At 43.3% G+C, this 23,509-nt stretch overlaps 1 protein-coding gene across 36 annotated transcripts in view; it reads left to right on the forward strand.

Moving 5' to 3' along the window:
- Positions 1–23,509, forward strand: part of SVIL (supervillin) — a 635,411-nt gene that overhangs the window by 512,284 nt on the left and 99,618 nt on the right. For all 36 annotated transcript variants that reach the window (XM_085631809.1, XM_085631813.1, XM_085631820.1 and 33 more), the window contains 2 exons: positions 5,844–5,989; positions 11,443–11,618. In XM_085631809.1, coding sequence (XP_085487935.1) covers positions 5,844–5,989; positions 11,443–11,618 — 322 coding nt within the window. The remainder of the gene's footprint in view (positions 1–5,843; positions 5,990–11,442; positions 11,619–23,509) is intronic.

Genomic DNA, 23,509 nt, shown 5'->3' on the forward strand with positions numbered 1-23,509 from the left:
GTTTCCTTAAATAAATGCCTTTCAAGATTTCTTAAAATTCTGCAGATGTTTCACTTGTTGCCAAGGATATGTTACTCTGCATAATTAACTTGATCATTCTGGTTGGTCCAGATTAAATTAATTTTCATTTTTTAAGTTTTTGGTTTTTCTCTTGATTCAATCTCCTAACATCAACAGGAATATTTCAAGCTCTAACCTATATAACATGGGCACAGACATTGTCTATATTGACAATTAAGTGTCCAGTTACAAAACTAGTGGGACTATGAAATAAAATGCAGAATGGTCTGAAATCTAACAAATTTAAGGCTTTGACTGAAATGGGTAAACTGATGAATTATAGAGATAAGTAGTTGGCAGAGGTGAGATCCTCAGTGCTGTATTTGCATTAGTCTATCCCTTGAATCTTGTACTTAAATCTTGTTGCGCCACTTCGAACTAGCGTACAGTGAACCCTTTCAGGGTTTAATTTGTGAATTTAAGTATGTTTTCAGAAATAATTTAAGAAAGGTCAAATCTTTGGTTACTTGCTTTTAATAAGGATGAAAACCATCTTGGCTAGATGTTAACACAATTGTGCAGTACAACTGATGCATTTGGTGAAGCGAAGCAAGTTCTGCTTCATTTACTTAGTCCTCTTGTCACTAAGAGCTGGTGGCATGCTGTTTTTCAAGATATGCATGTGAGAAAATGCTGCTGCAATTAATATAATCGGGAATCATTTACTTGGTCTGTGGTTAGTCTGGAAATCTGGCATGGAACGAACACTTCTAGAGCCCTCTTATTCCCCAAGATAACCTCACAATATGCATGAAAACATCAACAATCTGGTCTCCTGTACTAATCTGTCTTGCAGTACATACCCAATAGATTAAGACATTGTCCACACAATGGAATATTTAGGTTTCTAGAGATTTTGTGGAAAGTAACGAGTAACGTACTAAAGCAGATTCTGATTGACAGCCACCTAATTTAGGGTATTTATGGAAGAAACGCTAAACAATTTCTTTATAGTGGGAGGTTCACAGACTAGGTCTTTACAAAAGGATGTCATGACTCATGCCTACGGTTGGTAATGAGCTGAATATTTAGTAGCAGACATTGATTTTGGTGGTCTAGAACTAAATACTTGGCTGCATATACTGTGATGTAAAGCGCCATATCTTGATGAATTCTTTGTCACCTACTTTAGTCAGTTTTTGTTATACTTGTCATGTTCGATCAGCTACGTTTACAAGGTTCCCAGTTTCGAATATGGCTTTTAAGGACATTTTTTGTTACTTTACTATGTTTGTACTGTGGAAATCCTAAATGTGTATGCTTCTACATTTTCATATCTATACTTCCTGCCCAGGGAACTGTGAATATCTCTATCTTGAGACTTAATCTGCACTAAAAGTTTTCTAGCCTCGAATCCATAAAATCTTGTACCCTCCAGGGCAATTGTTCGATAAGGTCAAATTCTTGCAGATTCCTCTTTATGTACACCCCCAGGCATAAGACTGGATTTAGAACCTTTTTACCCAACATTAGCTCTCCAGAGCTTCCAGGTGGTACTGTGTGGGTTTAAAGGCAGGTTTAGCCAGCCCGGAAGTAATGGCACAAATGGATATCCATAAGCAGCCCTTCATCCACTCCTTTAGATTACTCTCTAGACCTAGAACCATCCCATAGGTGATATTCCTGCAAAAAAAACAACCCCATAAGGAGAAATCTTATTCTCCCCAAATAACGGTCTTGCCCCTTGGACTCTCTGGAGACTCTGGCATTCCCTGACACCAGGCTATTCCTCCTTGTTGTAGCCAGTTTCTGAAGGGGCGTAAGCTAGACTTTCAAACTTCATATGCTGACCCTTCCAAGGTTGGACTTTCAGCAGGTCATGCTGGACATAATCAGGATGACCTGCTCCCCACTGAGCTGTTCTCTGATTAATGGGCTGTGGGTATGATCTTTTGGTGCCTCCAATCCTTGCTTCTGCAAGAACCCCCTGCAGTGCCTAATTTGAGCTGGTGGCGGGGGGGGGGGGGGGGCAGCATTTATTTTGCGCCTACAGAGGGAGAAACTAACAAGATGGAGGAAAAGAAACACAAATCAGTAAGCAAGGGAGAAAGCAGACACCTTTAAGAGTGTAACGTGGCAGGGAGTGACTCGCAGTGAATTAAAGAGGCATGAGGTGGATTCAGGACTGTGCATCCTTGCTAATTACACTGACATTTTATAGTGCCAGCCATGGGTGAATGATCAGCGCTTTGAGCACCGACCCCTATTTTACAAATAAAGCACTGACGCTCTGCCTACAACAGCTGACCCTTGTCCATCTAGTGACATCTACAATGCAGTCACTGGCTCTCTGATTACAGCTACAATTCAACCTTCAAAGTTGGCCACTGAGATTATTTGCCAAAGAGTGGTTCATGCTTGTTTTGATGACTGTCTCTGTCAAAACACTTCTTTGGAGTCCAGAAATTTGCCCTGTCAAAGTAACTCTTCTGATCAAATTCTGATGGCTTGGAATTCCCCAATAGACTATCGGTGCACAAGGGAAGATCACACTGAGGCTAATAACTTCTTCCCTCGAAGGGCTTTGGCTTCTACTTGAACCTAGAGAACGTTAGTGGCCATGACACCTTGCTGGAAGGAGACATTCTGCATCCATCACAACCATACCCCCCCTTGGTAGAAAGCTGTGGAAATGCTGAACCTGCCCTCGCTTACTGCTGAGACAAAGTCCAACATCTTGACTGAAATCCTACAGTTGTCCTAAGCAGTTGCAGAATGGTTGATAGTGTTCGAGGCTCTCTTGTAGACTGTTTTGGCTGCCTGGGAGAAGTCGTTTTTCGGGCCTGGCAGTTCCACAGACAAACCACCCAGTGATTTAGGCCCACCCTTTCTGATCCAAAATGTTTTTTTCACAAGACTCTAGGTGCTGTCAGCCTCTTCTGCCGACCTGAATCCCAACAGCTCCTTTAGATTGCATGTCAAAGGCTTTGGTCTCAAATGTCTTTGCTTCAGGCAGCCTATTTCTGCACACTGCCAAAGCCCATGGGCCTTCTTGGCCATTATGTCCACGTTTTGTGTGGCCTGGCAAAAATGACCATAATCGGTTTTCCCAATTACATGAAGCAGTGTTCAGCCAATTTTGGATGCTACCAAACCTCTTCGAGAGCGTCCTGGATTCTGCCGAAACATTGATTTGAGCTATTGTGGTTACTTAGCATTGATGCACCAGAAAGCACTCAAGAATGCACAGAAGGGCGACCATTTTATGCAAGTTTTTAAAACAAGTTGTGCCATGGTGTGCTCAGTGGGCCCATTTTCCCCAGCTATACGATTGCTTTTAGGGTTTCTCCAGAGAACAATTGTCACGTCAACAACAATATTCCCACTTGGTCCAGTTGGCCATCAGCTGTAACACTGCATTTAGGGCAAGAGTGGACCTAAGGGACACCAACATAGTCAATAGCAGCATCCATAGTCTCTTCCATTCTCTACTGGGTCCTCCATAGCAAAACCCCTGACTTCACCTTTGTCCACCACAAGCTTGCAGAGGGAGGTCAGGTGAGGTCTAGAACGGTCTCATTTGGCCACCAATTTGTAGCCAAAAAACCTGATTGCTGGGTGCTCTAGTTTGGCCTCAAGGGCTGCATTCTCCCCTTCCTTTCTCCACTGCCCTCTTGTTAGGCAGTGCTCTGCAGCACAGGTCTCTATCTTTAAGAAACAGGTTTGTGCCCTGGTGACCAAAGGGGCCACAGAAGTGGTACCCTTGGAGGAGAGAGGCATGGGATTTTAATTTACTTTTTGTTGCACAATAAGAATGGAGGCCTTTGAATGGTTCTCTGATGAATGCCTATGGGTCAGGTGGTCATTTTCTGCTTTATGCATTCTTGCTGATTCCACTTCTGAAGGAGGGCAAAGCAAGGCAGAACTCAGTTCTTAATTACACCACGTTGAACAAGGGCTATTTACACTGATCTGCTGAAACTCAGCATTCAACTCCCCTCTTATCTTCCCACTCTGTGTGAACCTGCTTTCACAGCAGGTTGGGTCCTACCTTCCATCCTCTGATGTGGCAGCTCTGCATGTGTACATTGATGGGTTCCAAATATAGACCTTCTGGATACCTGCAGAGATGGCTTCTGTTTTAGCAGCCACTAAATATATTTTTTGTGGGATGCTAGGTAAAGTTTGACACGAGTCAATGTTTGAATCCCATCCATGTTTGCCTCTCGAATGTTCTGTGCTTTCTGCCAACTCTTGCACGGCAGGACTTGATGGTTGTCACCATAAAAGTGGATTTGCCTGTCTTGTTCATCTTCCTGTGTCTCTCTGATCAGTCCTCAACATGCCACCAGTGACTGATTATTTAAAAATGGTAATCTACTTGTGTTCTCCCGTGCATCTACTGTGAGGTTTGAATTTGGTGATGACCTTCCACATGGCTTCTCCATTCAAACCAATGCACAGTTGCATGATCATTAATAGCTATATTCTGCTTGCAGTAACTGGCCTGTAGGTTGGTGAATTACAGGTCCTTTTTGTTCCTGCTATCATCCAGTTTTCTACGCAGATCATTTGGTTTTTCACACTGGCCCTTCGCTCTTACTGAAGGTAGTGTTTGCCTTACACATAGGCACATATGCAAGTCGATCACACTTCTATTTGTTTTTTTTTCCCCCTCTCACTCCACCAAGGAAGGAGAAAAATTGCAGACTGGATCCCAGGTTTGCAATATCTTCTAGCCTCTACTCCTGGCAGGACACAATGGATGACAAGCGGTTTGTTGGCTTTGCTGGAGTTTTAGAGAGCAAAGCATTAGCTAAGCATACAATTTCACATTGGGTTACTCGCTACATAAAGTTTTGCTATGCGTTGGGCAAGCCAGACTCTCTGGATGGCATTCGTTTCCACTTCACAAGGATTATGGCTAATTCAACTGCTTTTACCTGGGGAGGTAAAGATGGGGAGGATATTGGCGAGTCCCAGGATCTGATATTTGCAAGGCAGCTACTTGGTCTCACATATGTTTGCAGTACATTATTGCCTCACAGCTCTGGCATGCAGGGCGGATGCATCACTTCTTGATTTATCAGAACTTCTCAGCCCTTTCCTCTTGCCTTGGAACTCATTCAAAAGGTAAGGAATCTGCAGGGAGAAATGTCCATCAGAGCAAAATTACTTACTTTTGTTAACAATATTTCTGATGGCAACTAAATCTTCCCGCAGACTCTTCTGCCTCCTCCATCCTCTCCTGATAAGCTCGTTCCTTTAATACGATACCAAGGTATGCAAGTGTTTGAACTGCTGTGATTTTGTCGTTAATGCCTTCTTGGTTTCTATCCACATGCATTGATTCAGTGGAATGTATTTTTGGGGGGGTTAGGAGTGGTTTAACAAACTAACCCCAGGGCCCAAGCCAATGCCATTTATAGCCTGATGTCCTCACATCTGGGGAGAATCAAGTTCTACCTAAATATGTGGTGCTACCTGGTGGTGCTGGAGGTTTTTTTTCTGCTTAATGTTTGAGAATCCAGTCTGGGGGCCTGAGGATAGTCCCGTGGTGAGTTTTCAGAAGGAAGATAGAATATCCACTTGATATATTGTTACCGATGGTAAACTATTTTATTTGACATGCAGACTATGTACCACTTATGTGTTTTTTTTATCTCTTGCAAGTGATGCAAAAATCCAGACTGCAGGTTGGCTCCTCGGCCTCTGTTTTGTTTTTTATGACTGACACCTGAGGGTTGCATGAGGGTCGAAGCATGTAGCTGTGTCTTTTTGTACTTTGTAATTTAGTGCGGCTTTATCCGTGATCAAGACCAGTTTGTGTTTTTATTCCTCAGGTGCTGGAGAGCCAGATGAAGATGAGAAGTATGAAAATGCAATCATAGAAACCAACTGCATTTATCGTTTACTGGATGATAAACTTGTTCCTGATGATGAATATTGGGGCAAAATACCTCGATGTTCACTGCTTAACTCGAAGGAGGTAAGCAATTGTACATTCTTATCCTCTGTTAACAATTGTGCTAAATAGATCTTTAGCTATCTCAAAAGACTTTCTTCATCTGTGCACTGGAGATCAACTGCGGGTTAAAATGTTGACAGAATGGCTAGTTGACATAACCTCTTTAAAAAAACCATGCATGATCAGTTAATGCCACAATTTAAGGTTGAACCAAATTAATGTGCTTGGTATAGTGAATATTGCACATAAAAGAAAACTTGCTATTCCAGATCATTGAATCGTGCTCAAACTTTACCCAAAGCTTCGTAGTTGTGTGCGCAGTTGGATCCTTGCCTACTTGGTAGTGGAGCATATTATCCACCCATTCACATCAGTCCTGATTTGCAGCTGTCCATGGCGTTTCTGGCATTATCACCTATACAGTCTTTCCAGTGTACCCCCAGTCTTGAGCACAAACGCTAACACCCAGCTCTACCAATAAACCTCAACTCTTCTGTCCCAAGACCCATTGCTTTGCTAATATTAACAACATAACTTCTCTAACCATTTACCTCCATACTCGCATACAGTTAACGCTATTCCAGTACTAAAACTCACACTTCTTTGCTGACCTCCTTAAAACTTCCCTACTTCACCCAAGTTAGTTCAGCCTGGCAATCCTTCCAAAGTTATACCAATGTACCTTAGTCCTGATTGTAGCCTCACTTGCTATTTATATAGTGCAAATCACACACTACAGATCACACATTGCTTTGCTAGCGCAATTTGCTACCAGTGGATCTCAAATGCCACTATAATGTGGCAGATTTCTGGCAACCAGTTTACCACTGGGGTGGAAACAGATGGGGAGAAATTTGGGATGAATAGTTATCATTCCAGCTCATCAGCAGTCTGGAATGTTGCATTATAAAATCCAATCACATTTCATAGTTAAGGAGGCATGAAGAACGGGAAGGCAGTGTAGCTTTGACATGATGCAGGCACTTGCTTCCCCTGCAGTGTATCTAAGAGCCCTGGATGACCCACAGTGGCCGAATTAGCAGGCTCTATTCGAATTCTATAGCCAATTGGCTGTATCCACACAGGAGTGAATGCTGCGGTTTGAAAAAATGAGAAATTGAATTGTAGCAATGGGAGAAGTCAACCCATGGTCAGTCATGGGGCAGGGTGATGTTCACTTCAGCGGAGAGTGATGGTGTGGATCCCCTTTGGTGTGGACTGGGTGTATCTATGGCTAGTTCTTAACCAGAGGGGTTTCCCCTGCCTGCTTCTTAGTCTTGGATTGCAGGAGATGAGAGGGGCTGTTAAGTTTGTTTAGGAGCTTATGCTCTGCTCTCTGCCCTCCTGTTGAACCCAAACTTCGTGCCCCCACTTTTCTGTCAGGTGATTTAAATGTCCAAATACAGCCCAGCATCCTGGCTGGTGAGTGATTTGCTTTACATCATGATGGGGTGGAAGTATAATGCATAGTGCCTAAAGTAATTTGGGGTGTGGAATAGTTAGTTTGCAAAAGTGCATAACTAGTAATGGAAGAATGCACTTGTATGCAAGAGGGCTACAGTGTCCCTTGTGACTAACCTATCTGGAGTGTGGAATGTCAGCCTTGTGGGAGTCAATTGTAAACTTGGTGTGGTTTGAAGGGACTGCCTCAGTGTTGATTGTGGGCTGTTTCAGGTCTGTTAGGGTACGAAGACAACAGGTTGTTCTGGGCTACTTACAGGTAACTTCTGGGCTTTCTATTGAACCCTGTGGGCTTAGTGAAGGACTGTTGTATGCTTTACTAGGAACAACTGTGGGGCCTTTCAGGCTATATGGTCTTGGTTATTAGTGAAGCAAAATTGATGCTGCTGTTTGCGTCAGTGTGCTGTAGAGGTGAGGAAATGGAAAGTACGAAAGAGGCCAGAGGAAGTGAGGTAATGTCACTTTTTTGTAACTGCTTCATGCTGAAATTGGGTCTCCTCACAGCTTTGCAAGGCCAGAGAAGTAAGTTAAAGCTGCTGTAGTGAAAAGGAGAAAACAGTGCTTTAGACTGTAACCTGATTCAATACCACGTGTGCCACTTGGACTGCTTCCTAGCACTATCGAGCAGAAGAAGAAATTAAAAGGAAGGAGAGAAATAAGTTATAGGGGAGAGGCAAGGGGACAACATGAGTCTTTTATGAGTAGTCAACAACTGCCCTTTATCCTATCCAGTGGTGCATAATGGGACATCAACACTTTCTTTAAGTAGCTCCCTACCAGCTCACATTCCACAAAGCATGGCACAGGGGTTCACTTCCTATCTCTTCACAAAGGTGAGGCTGTTTCTTACTAAATGTTGAAATAACCTTTCTAATGTTACATTCATTTTTAATAACCTAATTAATTGGAATCCCCCTCCCCTCTTGTATCCTCACACAGACAATACTTCCTGAGTTATTTGTTACATAACGCATAACATGTCTGTAAAGCACAAGTTCACCTCAAGAAGCACCGTCTTCCACCGATGCACGTGCATTAGATAACCCCTTTGGCATTGGTCAAATCACTGTGTTCGCTGTGCCTTCCTCATTTCACATTTTCTTACCAATTCTCATTCAATAATGCTTTCAAAACCCAGAAGCCTCATATGCCCACAGACCGCTTACATCCTCCCCTCCAAAGCACATCACTGCAAGGTCTGAGTATCCTGATCCCCACAGAAGCATCAAAGAAGCTACCAACAGCTATATAAAAATGATACTGCTTGCGACCTCGCCCCTCATATTTCGCCAGCCAACCATGCTTTCTGACTCTTGCCATAAGAAGCAGGTTTAGTAAAGTGGAAAATGCATCAGGATTACAAAGCAACCATATCCTCTGCCAAGTAGGTCTATATTCCTGGGCAGATTTCCTCACCCTATGCCACTCGGTCTCTATTCTGCCACATCAAACTACTCCGCTCTACACACAAAATAATGCATTACTTTCACATTTTTAGGACTTTCTGACATACCTCACATGAAAATAATCTAATCCATAAAATACACCTTCAACACACACTCTATCTACTCCTCCCCTCTTTGATATATCTTCATAGCTGGAACTCTTTGTCACAAGGCTTGGTCATCAGAGGGATCGTTGCACCGATCTTTCTGCTCGGAAGTAGCGGAAAGCGTAGCCACTGTGCATTACAAATAACTGGATCTCCACCAGTCCTACATACTTACAGAAATCAATCGCTTTCTCACTGTTATATACAACTTAACAGCCATCGTTACTCATGCCACGAGCACTGCACTGTGTACAGACACATTTTTCTGGCATGTTCCCTGAATCGTTCGGGATCCCATTCCGTAAAGTTATTGTTGAATGGAGTACATTTCAGTCTTTTGTGAACCTTGCGCCTTGTAAAAAGATCGCTGGGCTGGTTCACAGGACTCATTTTACATTTATTGTGTAGTACTTCAATGGTGTATTAAACTACAAAAAAGACGTCCAGAACAATAGCTGTGCTGAAACCTGAACGCTGGTCAGTTTGTTGGCAAAGGACTGAAATCTGTGAAGTTTAGAGCTTTGCTCATTCAGGGAGACGTAGGTAAATGGATCTCCAGGGTAGGTGGAAATACGCGGTCTCATTTGATCTTTCCTTTCTCCAGCCTGGTGCTGTTCCACCTAAATCTCCTTAGTCGTTAACCCGGTCTTTGTTCTTACACCTAGTCTCTGTACACTTCTGTGCTCTTGCGTCACGATAGTTATTTATAGTATGGAGTGGCATTGATAAATGGAAATACCTGCTGTTTGCATCACTGAAAAGGTGCTACTTCGCTTCTGACACTAAATCGTACAAGTCAGCTGTTTGCATCACTGAAAAGGTGCTACTTCGCTTGTGACACTAAATCGTACAAGTCAAACTGAACTAAATAAAGCTTCTCTCTAGACCAACCAAACCGATTAGCTTTCCCAAGCATTATTTTAAATTTTCCTACACTCTGGAGAAGGAACGTGCAACAAATGTTTCTAAAATGTCTATCCATGCGAGCGCGTCATGTTCTCCATATCTAGATGATGGTTCGTGTAGCATCCTGTCCCCTTCCCTTTGAAATGTTTCTGGGTGTGAGGGGGGGCCTCCGCTTCCTTCTCACACCCCCACTCAGGTTTTGTTCCAAACTGAGGGACATGTCCCATGTACTGGATCACACTTGGGTGCTTCCATGGTGAGGAGTTCAGCTTTATTTGATATTTCTTGTAATACCAATGTCGGCCTGTTCACAAGTATGCACAAGTTTGTCAGATTAGGGCCTCTTTAGTTCTGGAGGAAGTTTTAATTATTCAGTTTTCTTCTGATACCCTGTATCACACTATCATGATCGAGTGAGAAGGACCAGAGCAAAACTCTTGGCTTCTCATTATAATTATATAGTCCGTGAGTTTGCTGGTTGGTGTCTTTAAAAGGCTGATGCAAAGGCATCATTTCTCTAAAGACCATTGTAAATCCTGAAAAGCGAAAGGTGCATATTGTAAACGCTTAGAATTGTGTAAATGGAAAAAACTCAAATGTTTCAAAAAGTGCCAAGGTTTGAATTGGAACGACATGTGCTGGGAAACATATGGCTCAATAAATTAATTACATATACAAACCGTCATGACTTCTATCCAGGGAACACTGCCACTTAAAGATCGAAAAATGGCTTAGTTCAGTTTTCCATTTTCTCCCTAGTTCGAATATGGCACCTTTTACTGTGCTATTTGTAGGAGAAGAGTGCAGAAGAATGAAAACCAGGAAAACGTAACTGTTCCAGCTGAGAGGTGGCTGTCTAGGCTGTATGTATGCACGGGAATTAATAGAACATAAACCTGGCTAAGAAGCAATGGAGTACTATGCAAATAGAGGGACGTAAAGGACCACAGAATCTGCAAGGGAGTTGGGCGAAGTAATGCGGACAGGTGGGTGCCAACTGGAGTCCATCATCCGAAGGGTTGATGTGCGATTAAAAAAACTCCCAAGTCTTCAGTTCCTTCATGAGGTACAGAGGTGATGGACTTTGCCAGATCTCTGTGGGGTGGACTTGCAGGTGCTTGGATGCAGAAGGCCTGGCATCACGTATCTTCATTCCTGTTTTCTTGTTTTGAGCCGGATTAGGATGCTGCTGCCTGGGGGAAACATTATTCAGGCACCCACGTTGCTTGATGATCTTTTCAGGCTCAACCTTTGTTGTATACTAGAAACTGGTTTGCTGTCTTCACCGAACAGACGTTTCAGATGGGATTGTATGATGAAATGGCTTGTATGATTAACGCTGTCCAGCCTCTCTAGTGTGGATTGTTGGTATAGGAGGAATCCTTTACGGGTGTATGATATTTGCATGTCTCAAACCCAACTCCAAGAAGTTTGAGTTATTTTCCTTATGAAAACAGGTTTGTGATTGAGGAGTGAATTGGGAAATCAGACAGTACCGTCAACTGAAATGTATTTTGCTTTTGTTTTTTAATTTTTTTTAATGTACTAAATCTAGGTGCTAGTATTCGACTTTGGCAGTGAAGTTTACGTCTGGCATGGCAAGGAAGTCACATTGACACAACGCAAGGTGGCATTCCAGCTGGCAAAACATTTGTGGAATGGGACGTTTGACTATGAGAACTGTGACATTAACCCCTTGGATCCAGGAGAGTGCAACCCTCTCATACCGAGGTACGATGTGCATTTGCGCCTCAGCTGTGACTAAATCTTGATTGCGTTTCATTTACTTTTTCAATTTCCAATGTTTTCTCTTTGAAGCTGGTGTGATTTTATTCACTGTAGACCCATTTCTTTGTATCACAAGTAATTGGAAGGGTACTCGTCTGGCTTAGAGTTTGATGAGTAAGCTGTATTAAATAAATGTTTATGAATGTCCAATTAGCACAAATCGTTAAATCTAGTTCTGTTTATAGCTGCTGTCTTGGAGTTTATTACAAGCTGAACATCAGTAGATGGACTTCTTTTACTTTGCATACGCTGATAGTCCTTGAATCGTAGCACGCTCCTGGAACGCTTGGAACTACATGCACTCCATGTTGTCTTCAATGCTGCACACTTGTGAACTGTTAAGAGTCCAAGTGTCTATACTCCTATTGTTACATTATGGAGCAGCCGGAGGACGTAGCCTCAGAGCTTGGGCTGGCTGGGGAAGAGGTTTCAGGTATCCACTAAAGTGAAGGCTGTGGTTGTCAAAATCTTGTGACAACTACCGAAATTGGTTTCTCACCTAACGAGGTGTGCAAAATAATCTGAAGAACCTTTTCTGTTCTCAGTTCCGTTCCTTATGAATTGTGGCTTGTTTGACTGGGGTCACCCCTCCCCCTCCAAGTGCTGCAAAGGGTACTGTGTGATCTAGGATCCGCCTGACCTCACAGCCTGATGACTTTAGTTTCAGTGGATCCGTTTTGAAGAGCAGGTGTTTCAGATCGTTGCCTTTTCATGCCAGAACTATTGCATTTTTCTAAACTTTCCATATTACCATCTCAGCCATTGGTATTCCTAAATAGCATAGCGGTTATGTTTACTTGCCATGCTAGGATCTGCTCCTCTCGTTTCCATTAATACGTGGCTGGAAATGAGCACTCAATTCTCAAGTTTGGAGTACTTCACTCATGCAATCTCTGGTGCGATCCTATGTGTTTCTCCAAATAGCAGAAAACCACTAAGTGCAGCTACTGCTGATTAAAGCATCTTGAACAATATTAATAAAGGCTGGGGCTACATATGCAGTTCTTGGCTATTGCTATACCTCCTGTACCAAAGACCTTTATGAACATTTATAGTTAATGATTTTATTGAACCATAGTTCAGCTAAACAATTGCATTAAAAACATACATAGGCCGACAATGCAATCCTCGTTCTAAATCAGTCGAAACACACTTGTTTACATAGTTCTAGAGCACTTATAAAGCTAAATGGGATAAGATCACCAAATCCGTGGAAACTGGGTTCAAAATTACATTAGAATTTAGACAAATAAGTGTGAATCTATCCATTGGTGAGACAAGTGAATGAGGTTCAGTGCTGAAATTGTGTTTGCTGTGTCAAAGAAAGAAAATGAAACGGTTCTTGCCCTCAAGCTAATATGCCTTTAAATGATGAGAAATAATTTACTGTCCTAACGTAAATGAAACTGGCCAATGAATTATTTGTCTCCAGTAAGGAGCAGCTTATAGGCACCAAAGAAATCCTTAGTGAATGATGTAGTACAGGTGGCATGGTTCCCCCTCCCCCCTCCCAGTTTAAACAACTTTTAGTATGCTTTTTAGGGCGGCTGATACATTAGTAAAAAAACTAGGGTCTGCTCTCCTGATTCCGAGGCAGGGTCAAACCACTAAAGATGCCATGGCTTTGTGAGGAAGTGTGCCTGCTTTCAGGACATGCCCACACAGATAGTATTGTAGCGATGACTTTCTTTCAGCAGTGCCCCAGTTGGTTTACAGACATCCGATTACTTCATATCGTTCAGGCTTTCTTCCTCTTCAGCAGTGGATTCACGTCTTAGTTGCGCCATTATTTTCGGTTTTGTTTTTTGCGCATTGCATTTTGTTAAATTGGTCCCACGCCTTGTGATGAGGGTGTTCATTTCAGGGTGAGTCTTATAATGGCTTGTCACACCTTGCATCAAAATGTAAAGCCACATACATTTTTGTTGGGTGTTCTACCACGTTCCTTGCGCGGAACCTGGAATGTAGGTTCCGTGCAGAGAACGTGGAACGGACGTGGGTGGCAGTTGCTGCCGGGTTGCCTGTTCTGCTGGACCGAAATAAAGAAGCTCCGTGACATCTACCTTGTCGTCTTCTTTTCATTGGCGACGGGCTGGTCCAGCGTCCAGTCTCCCTTCCTGTGGGTCCTGTGTGTCTGCTGCTTTTCCTGCCTGGATCGGCGTTGATGCGGCGGACATGAAGTGAATGAGCTTCGTTGAGCTCCAGTGTCGGTGGACCCAGAACTTTTCCTGTTGCTGTTCCTGCCTGCGATCTTCTTGGGTGAGACGTTTTTGAGCATTTCTCGTCGTTTCCGGCTCTTCTGGGTTGTTGGTTCGGCGCGTACATCGACGCGTGGCGTCAGCGCGAGCGTCACTGCGTGCCCTCCTCTACTTCTGTTTATCGTCTCCTTGGCAACTGTTGCGCGTTCAAAGCATGCGCTTCAATCAAAGGCTGCATAAGGATTTTACCGCTTAGGCGTTTCAAGCGCTACTGTTTATTATTCATTTCAGCTTTTATTGCAAGAGGGTAGCGACATTAGTTGGATATTTGTGGTTATTTCAAGCTGGCATTTGCTGGACGGTGGTTATCTTAAGTGGCAGCAACTCACCCACGCAAGATTAACTATGGATAACATTGTTGCTCCACCTCCATTCTTACAGTCACCTGGTCCTCCTCCTATGCTATGGCAACAATGGAAGGCCACATTTGAGGCTTATCTGGAGGCAATCGATGGTGATACTTTCACCTCTAAAAAAAAGAAGGCCTTACTTATGTACAATGTAGGTGCTGAAGCCAGGTCGATTTTGCAAACTCTACCTCTGGAGTCAGTGTGGACGTGCACCAGCGGAGGTGAAGATGGTGATTCACTAGTTGTTGATGACTATGCTTCGTTAGTAAAAACTCTTGACAAAAGGTTTAATCCTAAGCGCAACGTAGTTCTGGAACGGCATAAATTTTTGCAGCGCGCACAGATGCCTGGTGAATCTATTGATGAGTTTGTTGCTGCTCTCAGAATTTTGGCTGTCAAGTGTAATTATAGGGAATTTCGTGATGAAATAATTCGCGATCAACTTATTGAACGCACATGTGATAAAGTTCAACAGAAACTTTTATCCTCTGATGATCCTGATCTAGAGACTGCTCTTATCTTGGCAAAGAGTGTTTAACATTCTCAACTCTGTATGAAGGAGTTAAATACACCTGTATCAACATCCGAAATCACATCTTCATCTGAAGTCAAGCTGGTTACCACAAAAGCTCCCGTCAAATCGGTCAGGGGCACTAACATTAATGCTTCCCGGTCACCATCTGTGCCAAATTCCCCGAAAACGAGAGCTGAACAACATCCTTCATGTTATCGTTGCGGCAGTGCTTCTCATCTGGGAAATTTCAAGTTTTGTTTTGCCATAAACCAGACTTGCTTCAAATGTGGGAAGAAGGGACACTTGGCACGTATGTGCAAAGCAACTCTAGCCCACAAGGTACCCCCACGTACCGTAAGGGCCATAGAAGAGGACTGCGCGTATGAAGATGATGAAAGTTATGAACTATTAATGCTATCTTTGTCATCTATACAAGAAGAGGGGGGGTCGTAGAAATAGCTTCCATTGGAGAGGGTCAAAGAAGGAAAAATCCTGTGTGTACTATAAATGTGAACGGAAAGGGCATTACGTTTCTTGCCGATTCTGGTTCCCCTTTTACTCTCATTAATGTCAAGGATTTTAAAGGTTTGTGCGACATTCCGATAGGTCACTCCAGTATAAGGATTTTTGCTTATGGTGGCAAAAGAGTGGAGGTATTAGGCAAATTTAAGGGGAACTTAGAATTCAAGGGTGATTGTATTCATGGTACTGTATTCATCGTGGAAGAGGGTGCGAATTTGCTAGGATGGCATGAACAAGGTGAACTAGGAATCATCCTTGATCCCAATCATGCTGACATGGTTTTATCCAAACGGGAAGCTAAACAATACTATGCTAGCCTTTCGGATGTTGCTCCGGTGCATACTATCACGACTGATGTGTGTGTCGATAATGATTGGGTCAAAAACTACCCTGAAGTTTTTAATGGAAAGTTAGGCAAACTTGAAGGATTTCAACACCGCATTGTTCTCAAAGAAGGTGCTAAGGCTGTAGCGCACAAAGTACGGAAGGTACCGCTTAGTATGCGCAGCGAGTTGAGACACGAGTTGGAACGGTTATGCGCATTGGGGGTGATTGAAGCTATTGAGGGGTCTGAGTGGTTGTCACCTATTGTTTTAGCGCGCAAAGCCGATAAGTCTCTTAGGATGTGTGTGGACTTGCGCGATCTGAATGCTTGTATTTGGGTGGACCGCCAACCTCTACCGAACATTAATGAGATGTTGTCAACTTTAGAGGGTGCCAAGTGTTTTTCTTCTCTTGACATATCTTCTGCGTACCACCAAATTGAACTGTGCAAGGACTCGAGACATCTTACGTCATTTGTGACTCCTGATGGAGCTTTCCGCTATTTACGTGTGCCGTTTGGGTTGGCATCAGCTTCCGCAGTGTTCCAACGTCTCATGGGAAACCTGTTCAAGAACACTGCGGGAGTGGTGTTCTTTCAGGATGACATTCTTATTCACGGGAAGACCATACAGGAGCACAATGCAAGGGTCAAGCACGTACTTGAAATTGTCAAGTCTAGTGGTTTGACATTAAGAAGAGACAAATGCATATTTCTTCAAGAGGGGGTAGATTACCTTGGTCACCATATCTCTGCTAAAGGTGTAGAACCTAAAATGAAGTTACTTGATGCTATTAAGGATGCACCTGAACCTATGAACAAGGATCAATTACGCTCTTTTCTGGGGCTAGTGGAGTATTACGCAAAATTTGTAGCCAACTTTTCAAATAGAACAGTATGTCTGCGTGGTCTTCTCAAGAAAAATGTTAAGTATGTGTGGTCTGATCAATGTGCGGCTGATTTCAAGTTACTCAAAGAGGCTATTGTACATGCACAGCCACTTAAACTTTTCAACATCAATGATCAATGCATTGTCGCCACCGACGCCAGTTATGTTGGTCTTTGTGCAGTTTTAATGCAGAAGAGATCGGATAATAGGGAAGAAATTATTGCTTTTGCTTCTAGAACACTTCGTGGTGCCGAAGGAACCTATTCTACCATCGAAAAGGAAGCTTTAGCACTATGGTGGGGTGTACAGTATTTTCGAAATTTCCTGTGGGGGAATGGTTTTGTTCTCAGGACTGACCACAAGCCTTTGGTGGACCGGTTTACCACCAAAGGTGGAGGTAGAGCTACGCCTCATATTGCTAAATGGCAGTACAGACTAAATGAATTCAATTATCGTTTGGAATATGTTGCTGGTGTGAAGAATTGCGTGGCTGATTGTTTGTCAAGGTTGCCTCTTTCTGAAAATGTTATTATACCTGCAAATGATCATTTGGAAATGGTGTGTGCGGTCAGCTCTGTAGCTGATACGGGAGCTGCTTTATCTGAAGCTGATTGGAAACTGGCCATTTCTGAAGATGTTGAGCTCTGCAGGGTGATTGACTTTGTAACCCTGGGTTGGCCCAACAGTACTACTATTCCTTCGGAATTAATTCCTTATTCGAGAATTAGTGACGAGTTGTCCCTGGTTGATGGGATTTTGCGCAGGGGTGGGTTGCAGGTAGTTCCCTTGTCATTACGAAAGAAGGTTTTAGACTTAGCCCATGAAGGTCATTTGGGTATTCGGGCAATGAAGCGGTGGGTGAGGGAAGATTTTTGGTGGCCGGGTGTTGATAGGTCCATTGAACATTGCGTTAGAGATTGTGGTGCGTGTGTATTGAGTGACAAAACTCAGGTAACTTGCCCATCCTCGGTCAGTCCCATTCCTGTTAAAGAATCACCTTGGTTTAAATTGGCTTTTGATGTGGCTGGTCCATTTAGTGGTTTAGTTAGTTCTCCCAAGTATGTGCTAGTTCTAATTGATTACATGTCCAAGTGGCCGGAAGTTAGGTTTGTGGATGGAATCAACTCTGGTATCATTATCAAATTTCTTATGGAGGTTTTTCTTCGTGAGGGATTTCCAGAGGAATTAGTAACGGATAACGGTACTCAGTTAGTGTCTGCTGAAATGCAAGATTTTCTGAGGAAGCATGGTATCAAACATATACTCACCTCTCTTTATCATCCACGTAGTATTGGGTTAGTTGAGCGTTTCAATCGTGTTATCAAGGAACAGTTACAGTTAGCCTCCATAAATGGTCTTGATTGGAAGGTTGTGATTTCGGACATGTTGTGGGCAATGAGAACTACTCCACACTGTAGTACTGGAATGTCTCCATTTTCCTTGTTAAGGGGTAGAGTTGCGGGTTCCAAACTCAACAAAGATTGGATGCTAAGGAAGGTGGTAGATTCTTAAAGATTAGGGATGGTGGCAGATGTTAGAGCTGCTACTCAAGCCAGGTATGGATCTAATTGTCCCAAGCAGTCTTCTGTGTGTCAAGGAGACTGGGTAAGAATCAAGAAACCAGTGCTCGTTCGTAAAGGTTTTTCTCGGTTTTCTGCCCCTGTTAAGGTCAGTAAGGTGAAAGATCATGTGATTGTTCTGGATAATGGTAAAGTTTGGAATAAGTCTGCTGTTTCGGTTGTGCCTAAGCCAAAAGTTGAGTTTGTGAAGAACAAATTTGGTATCAACACTCATGGTGCAACTCTGGTTCCTAGTGTCAATATTCCTGGGTGTTGCACATCTGGGAGTGATTTTGCTCCACAACAAGGTCTATTGAAGACTAAATTTCTCCCTGCCAGAACTAGGTCATCTCCTGTCAAATTGCAGGACTGTGAGATTCTAATTAGAAGGTTTTGAGTGTTCTTACATGTTGAGTGTTGTAGTTTTGTGAAGGAAGGGGGGTGTGTTGGGTGTTCTACCACGTTCCTTGCGCGGAACCTGGAATGTAGGTTCCGTGCAGAGAACGTGGAACGGACGTGGGCGGCAGTTGCTGCCGGGTTGCCTGTTCTGCTGGACCGAAATAAAGAAGCTCCGTGACATCTACCTTGTCGTCTTCTTTTCAGTTTTGAAGACAAACGTGTCGACTGTGCCATCCTTGCTTCTGACTTCCCTGTTGGGTTTCGACTGGGCATGGGAAGCTTTTTGTCTGCTCACCTGTACGTATCTTGGCACAGTGATGCTGTACATTGTGCGGCTATTGAAGAAACTGCTAGTGATGGGCTGGGTGTACTTACTGTACTTTTGTTTTACGTTCAGACTTGACCTGTTGGTTGTATTTGCCAGTGTGAGTTCTTCGTTTACTTTATTGGCATACCATTTTAATTGCTGGCTGATGTCTCTTTTGTTTAGAATGCATTATCTTTGTCTTGACAAATGAACGAAGTCCATTTAGGAATCATTCTTGCACTGTCATTATAAAATGTTGACTTTATAGTTGGTTTTTTTTTTCTCACAAAGACAGGCTTTCTTGGTGGCCCATTGTCAACAAGATCTACAATACAATATTTTACTGTTCATGCATTTTAGTTTCACCATTAACACCAACGTTATCTTCTGACTCTTCGTAGTGTGCATCTTTGAGAGTACAGTTTAGCTTTTCTCAGTCTGTTAAAAAAAGGGCCATATTCCCTGCTTCCATATTGTTGTAGCCTCGGATGTTACTTCATTACAGTATTTCCTTCTTAGGACAGCTGGGATTACCATTCTCTCCCGCTTTTTACTGAACATTTCTCTTATCTAAAAGCTCTGCTATGTCATTGTATATTTAGAGTGACCTATTGGTTTTGCCAATGTTTTCTTTGGGAATTCTTAACTGTTCACTCATTAGGCAACCTGGACGTTGGGAATACGTGCAGTAGAATAATAGAGTTCGGACAATTGTTTTAAAAACTATTTCCCGTGGGCTTCGAGCTTTTGCCCTTCTCCCATACAATCTAATTCTTGCATAACATTTGTAAAGTACTTCATACGCCTGAGGCCAGCCCAAGTGGCTTTTAGAATGGAAGTTGTTGCCAATTAAGTTACTGAAGTTAAAATATTCAAAGAATCCATTTCAGAGGTCGTCTAGCCTTTCCGTGTTTTCAGTCCCTCTGAACACGCACAGCATTACGGTGAACTATAGAATAAGCACTATATCTGCTTCATTTTTAGAAAGACCTGTTATAGTGTCATAATAAATTGGTGAAATGTTGTCTAACATTGAATATCCCTTATGGAAATCACTAGCTTGTCTATATAAAGCTTTTATTAAAACCTTGGAAACAAAATCCCAGCACAAACTCGTTTTCTTACACTCAGCGGAAATTGTTATTTTCGTGAGAACCACAATTTGAAAATATGAAGTAAAACAATGGGAGGCGCGCTTGCCAGCGTTATGCATAATGGCAGCGATAATTTGTTTCTCATGAAGAGATGTTACTGATATATTGGCAAAACATTTTCTAGGTTTAAAAGGTTTAGAGGAAACCAGCAGAATTGCTTTTAATAGTTTTTCCCCACAAATTGTGAAGTTGCAAAAAATGCATTTCACAACTATGAAAATTGACTGTTGCTCTTGTTATGGGTTGATGTACTTGATTAGAATGTAGCATAGCATATTGTTCCCCTCCATGGCACTTTTCTATTCGTTTTGAAGCATCTTGACTGCTTACTATAGCACTTGTTCTCACTGTAGCAGAGTAATGATAACCTGGCGTGTGGGTGTACCGTGGTGGTTGTACCGTGGTGGTTGTTTCGATATACCGAAGAGCAGTCAGGACTTAAATGAAATATACAGCCTAGAAATCTTCTTAAAGATAATGACGTTAGTGTCAAATCTAACAAGCAGGAAACAATTGTGGATTAAGCGCAGAATCCTCAATTGTGCTTTTTAATCTATGATGAGTCTGTGTAGCTTCAAGGCAAGTATTATGTGATTCCTTTTTATGCAGAGTAGGAGTCTGGCACTTTGGCCTGGTTTCCTTTGCAACCCGAAGCTGCACTTTGGCAGCATCTCGTGTTGAAGTTACTGCAGTAGACCAGTTGACAGGTAGCTTCAATGAGTAGAGTCCAAATTGTGATGGAGTTCGTGGAAAAGGGCAACTCCTTGTAGTTGGCGTAGATTGTGAGTTTTCCTCATGGTAGTTGAAGTAAACAAAAGGTCACTGTGTAAAAAAAAAAAAAAAAAAGCGTGTCCAAGGTATGTGCTTCCTAGGCTGGTTCCGGAGGACTAATCAAGCCGAAGCATGAAGATCAGTCTAGAAATGAGTCTTCAGAGGCCACAAGCTATACTTTTCTGACTAAAGCATTGTCCCTTAATCTGTGTTCATGTCAATACAATTGTCTGGCAATTTTGCCGCATGTTACCATGGCCTCGATACCTCTTCTATCTTGTTAGATTAGTGTGTGTGGGTCTGGCTACAGATTGTCAGTACTGTGGGCCTTCAGTATGTCCGTTGTTGGGAAATACTTGTATAATTTGTAGAATTTTGTACCCGTTAGAGACGGGTAAACGTTTTTTGTTCGGGTTGCACATGATGGAAAGCAGAATATTGTGCTATGGCGTCACAGAAATGGTCGTTGTGAATACTGTAAGTGGTGACAAACTAGCAATCGTACTGTAAGGGGAGCTTTAATGTCCAGTACAAGCCCGGTGTTCTGAAAGGATGAGGCCTTAAATATGGGACTGGTGATCTCCCAGATTAGCCCTGAAAACACCAACAAGGGACCAGTAAGCGGGAGGGACCAGCTTGCTAGACCTTCCAATATAGTAATGGGTGACCCAATAGTGGGTGATTAATGAATGGGCGTTTGTGGACCAAATGGAACCAACGCTGCAGACAAACTGTCTATACCAGGGTGGGGTATACCCTAGAGCTGTATATGGGCGAGAATGGGAGGATCAGAAGTACCAGTTTGCGGCAACAGTTATTAAAATATGGTGGATGGCTACCATGGCCATAGGTTGGTGGGGACTGACTCACAAAGGAAACTTCTGGGATTCGGCCATACTAGCAAACTTGTCTGGGTCGGGTGGATTTCAGAGGTGGTATTTACTAAGAATTTCTAGACTAGGTGATTGTGTGAGGACCACAGGATCTGCTGTTCTTTATGGCCCTCCAACAAGATTGCATGTCTGGAACACAACAGGTCAGATACATGCAACCAAGACCTGCCCTGTCCAAATATGTGCGCTACTCCGACTAAGTGCAGAATTAATCTTCTCTCGAATATAGGATTCTGGCGGCACCGCTTCAGAAACCCACAATTACCCAAATATATAGGACACTAATAAATAACAGCCAGAACCCATTGGATACTCTCGAGAAGAAATGGAAATTTGATTTGGGGATCGTTGATGAGCATGATTGTAATGAGGCATGCAAATAGACAATGGATGCAGCCGAAGAACTTGCATTGTGCTTACTTCACTAGAACCCGGCTGCACAGAATTAGAAGGGTGTATGACGGGTGCTTGTGGGGGATGTGCCACAAATACAATAGTTTTTTGGAGGGGGCGGGGGGGTGACAAGATGTCTCCTGAGTACTGGGGACTAGTGTTGGTTACACTGCAGGTGGCACTTACACGGAATATGGCAGGAACAAGCACCATCTTAATATGATTATTTGTTTTGCAATACTCCTGTGACATTGAAAAATGGGACCGGGTTAAATTACGGGGTAGTGAGAGAACCCCTCCCCCCCCATTCTCCCACAGGTGGATAGGGAGCAGTTATGATTCTGTCCCACTTGCCATGCAAAGTATCCGATGTCCAATCTCCATGAAGCCTGTAATCTGTTTGTCCCACGAACACCATGAAGTTTTCTGTTCAGCTTGCCTGTCCTTCAGGAACAGGGACACCCTTCGGAATCAAAGCATGCTTCATCGCTTCAGCGGCATACACGAGTAGTGGATGACATTCCGGATCTCTTCAGAGAGAGACCGAGGAGTTGGATGCTGAGCAGCCGGACACCTCCACAGATGTCTGAGGGTGAGGCGACTTTCTCATCAGTGTTGACTGATGTGGATGCTGAGGAAGAGGAGGAACCTCTGCTGGTCCAGTGCCCAACAAAGGTTTCTGTAAGTACTGGAACTTCTCTACTCGCCAGAAGGAGGACCAACCTAGCTCTTGTGCATCACTGCCTTTCGCCACAGTTGAGTCATTCCGAGCTGGACTCTGTGCCACAGTACCATTCTGCACAGAGATACTCCTCAAAGCATCCTAGTCGACCACCACTTCAGTGTCAGAATCCAAAGACACTGGTTTGGGCACCCTCATAATCCAAACTAGTGGAGCAGAAGCCCTCTCAGCCGAACACACTACACTGAGACAATCTAAGCCAAGAGACGCCAATTCAAAAGGTTCAGAGCTGAGACACCCAGTTCCAAAGCAGTCTGACTCAAAACACTTTGAGCCAAGATTGAATTTGGTGGCGCCTGGTCATTGACCCTCTTCTGCTCCATCCAGGCTGTCTGTCCCGGAAGCAAGCTAATGGACAGGGGGCGCACCCCCTCTGGACCAGGAGAGTAAAAAGATTGACGCAGAGGGCAAAAGAGTAGCAGCGCAATCTGTTACTCGGTGGCATAGCAGCAACTTCATAGGCTTTCTCTCCTGGTACTGCCGCACCCATTAAGATCAGATGGCAGATCTAGTCCAGCATCTCATAAAGCAGTATTGCTCAAAAAGGAAAGGAGTTGGTGGCGAAGGGCAAAATCATTTACAGCATCCGCTGCGTGTTGGATACTGATGATACAGCTGCCCGGGGGGGGGGGGGGGGGTATAAATACAAGTATCCTATTACACTGTCATGTGTGGCTGCGAGTGTCTGGCTTCAAGGTGCCTTGAACGTCCCATTGATGGCCAGCATCTGTTGGGCCTTCTGGTCGATCAGATGCTAGAGC

This window comes from Triturus cristatus, chromosome 10, assembly GCF_964204655.1.
Source record: "Triturus cristatus chromosome 10, aTriCri1.1, whole genome shotgun sequence".
Classification (NCBI taxonomy): domain Eukaryota; kingdom Metazoa; phylum Chordata; class Amphibia; order Caudata; family Salamandridae; genus Triturus; species Triturus cristatus.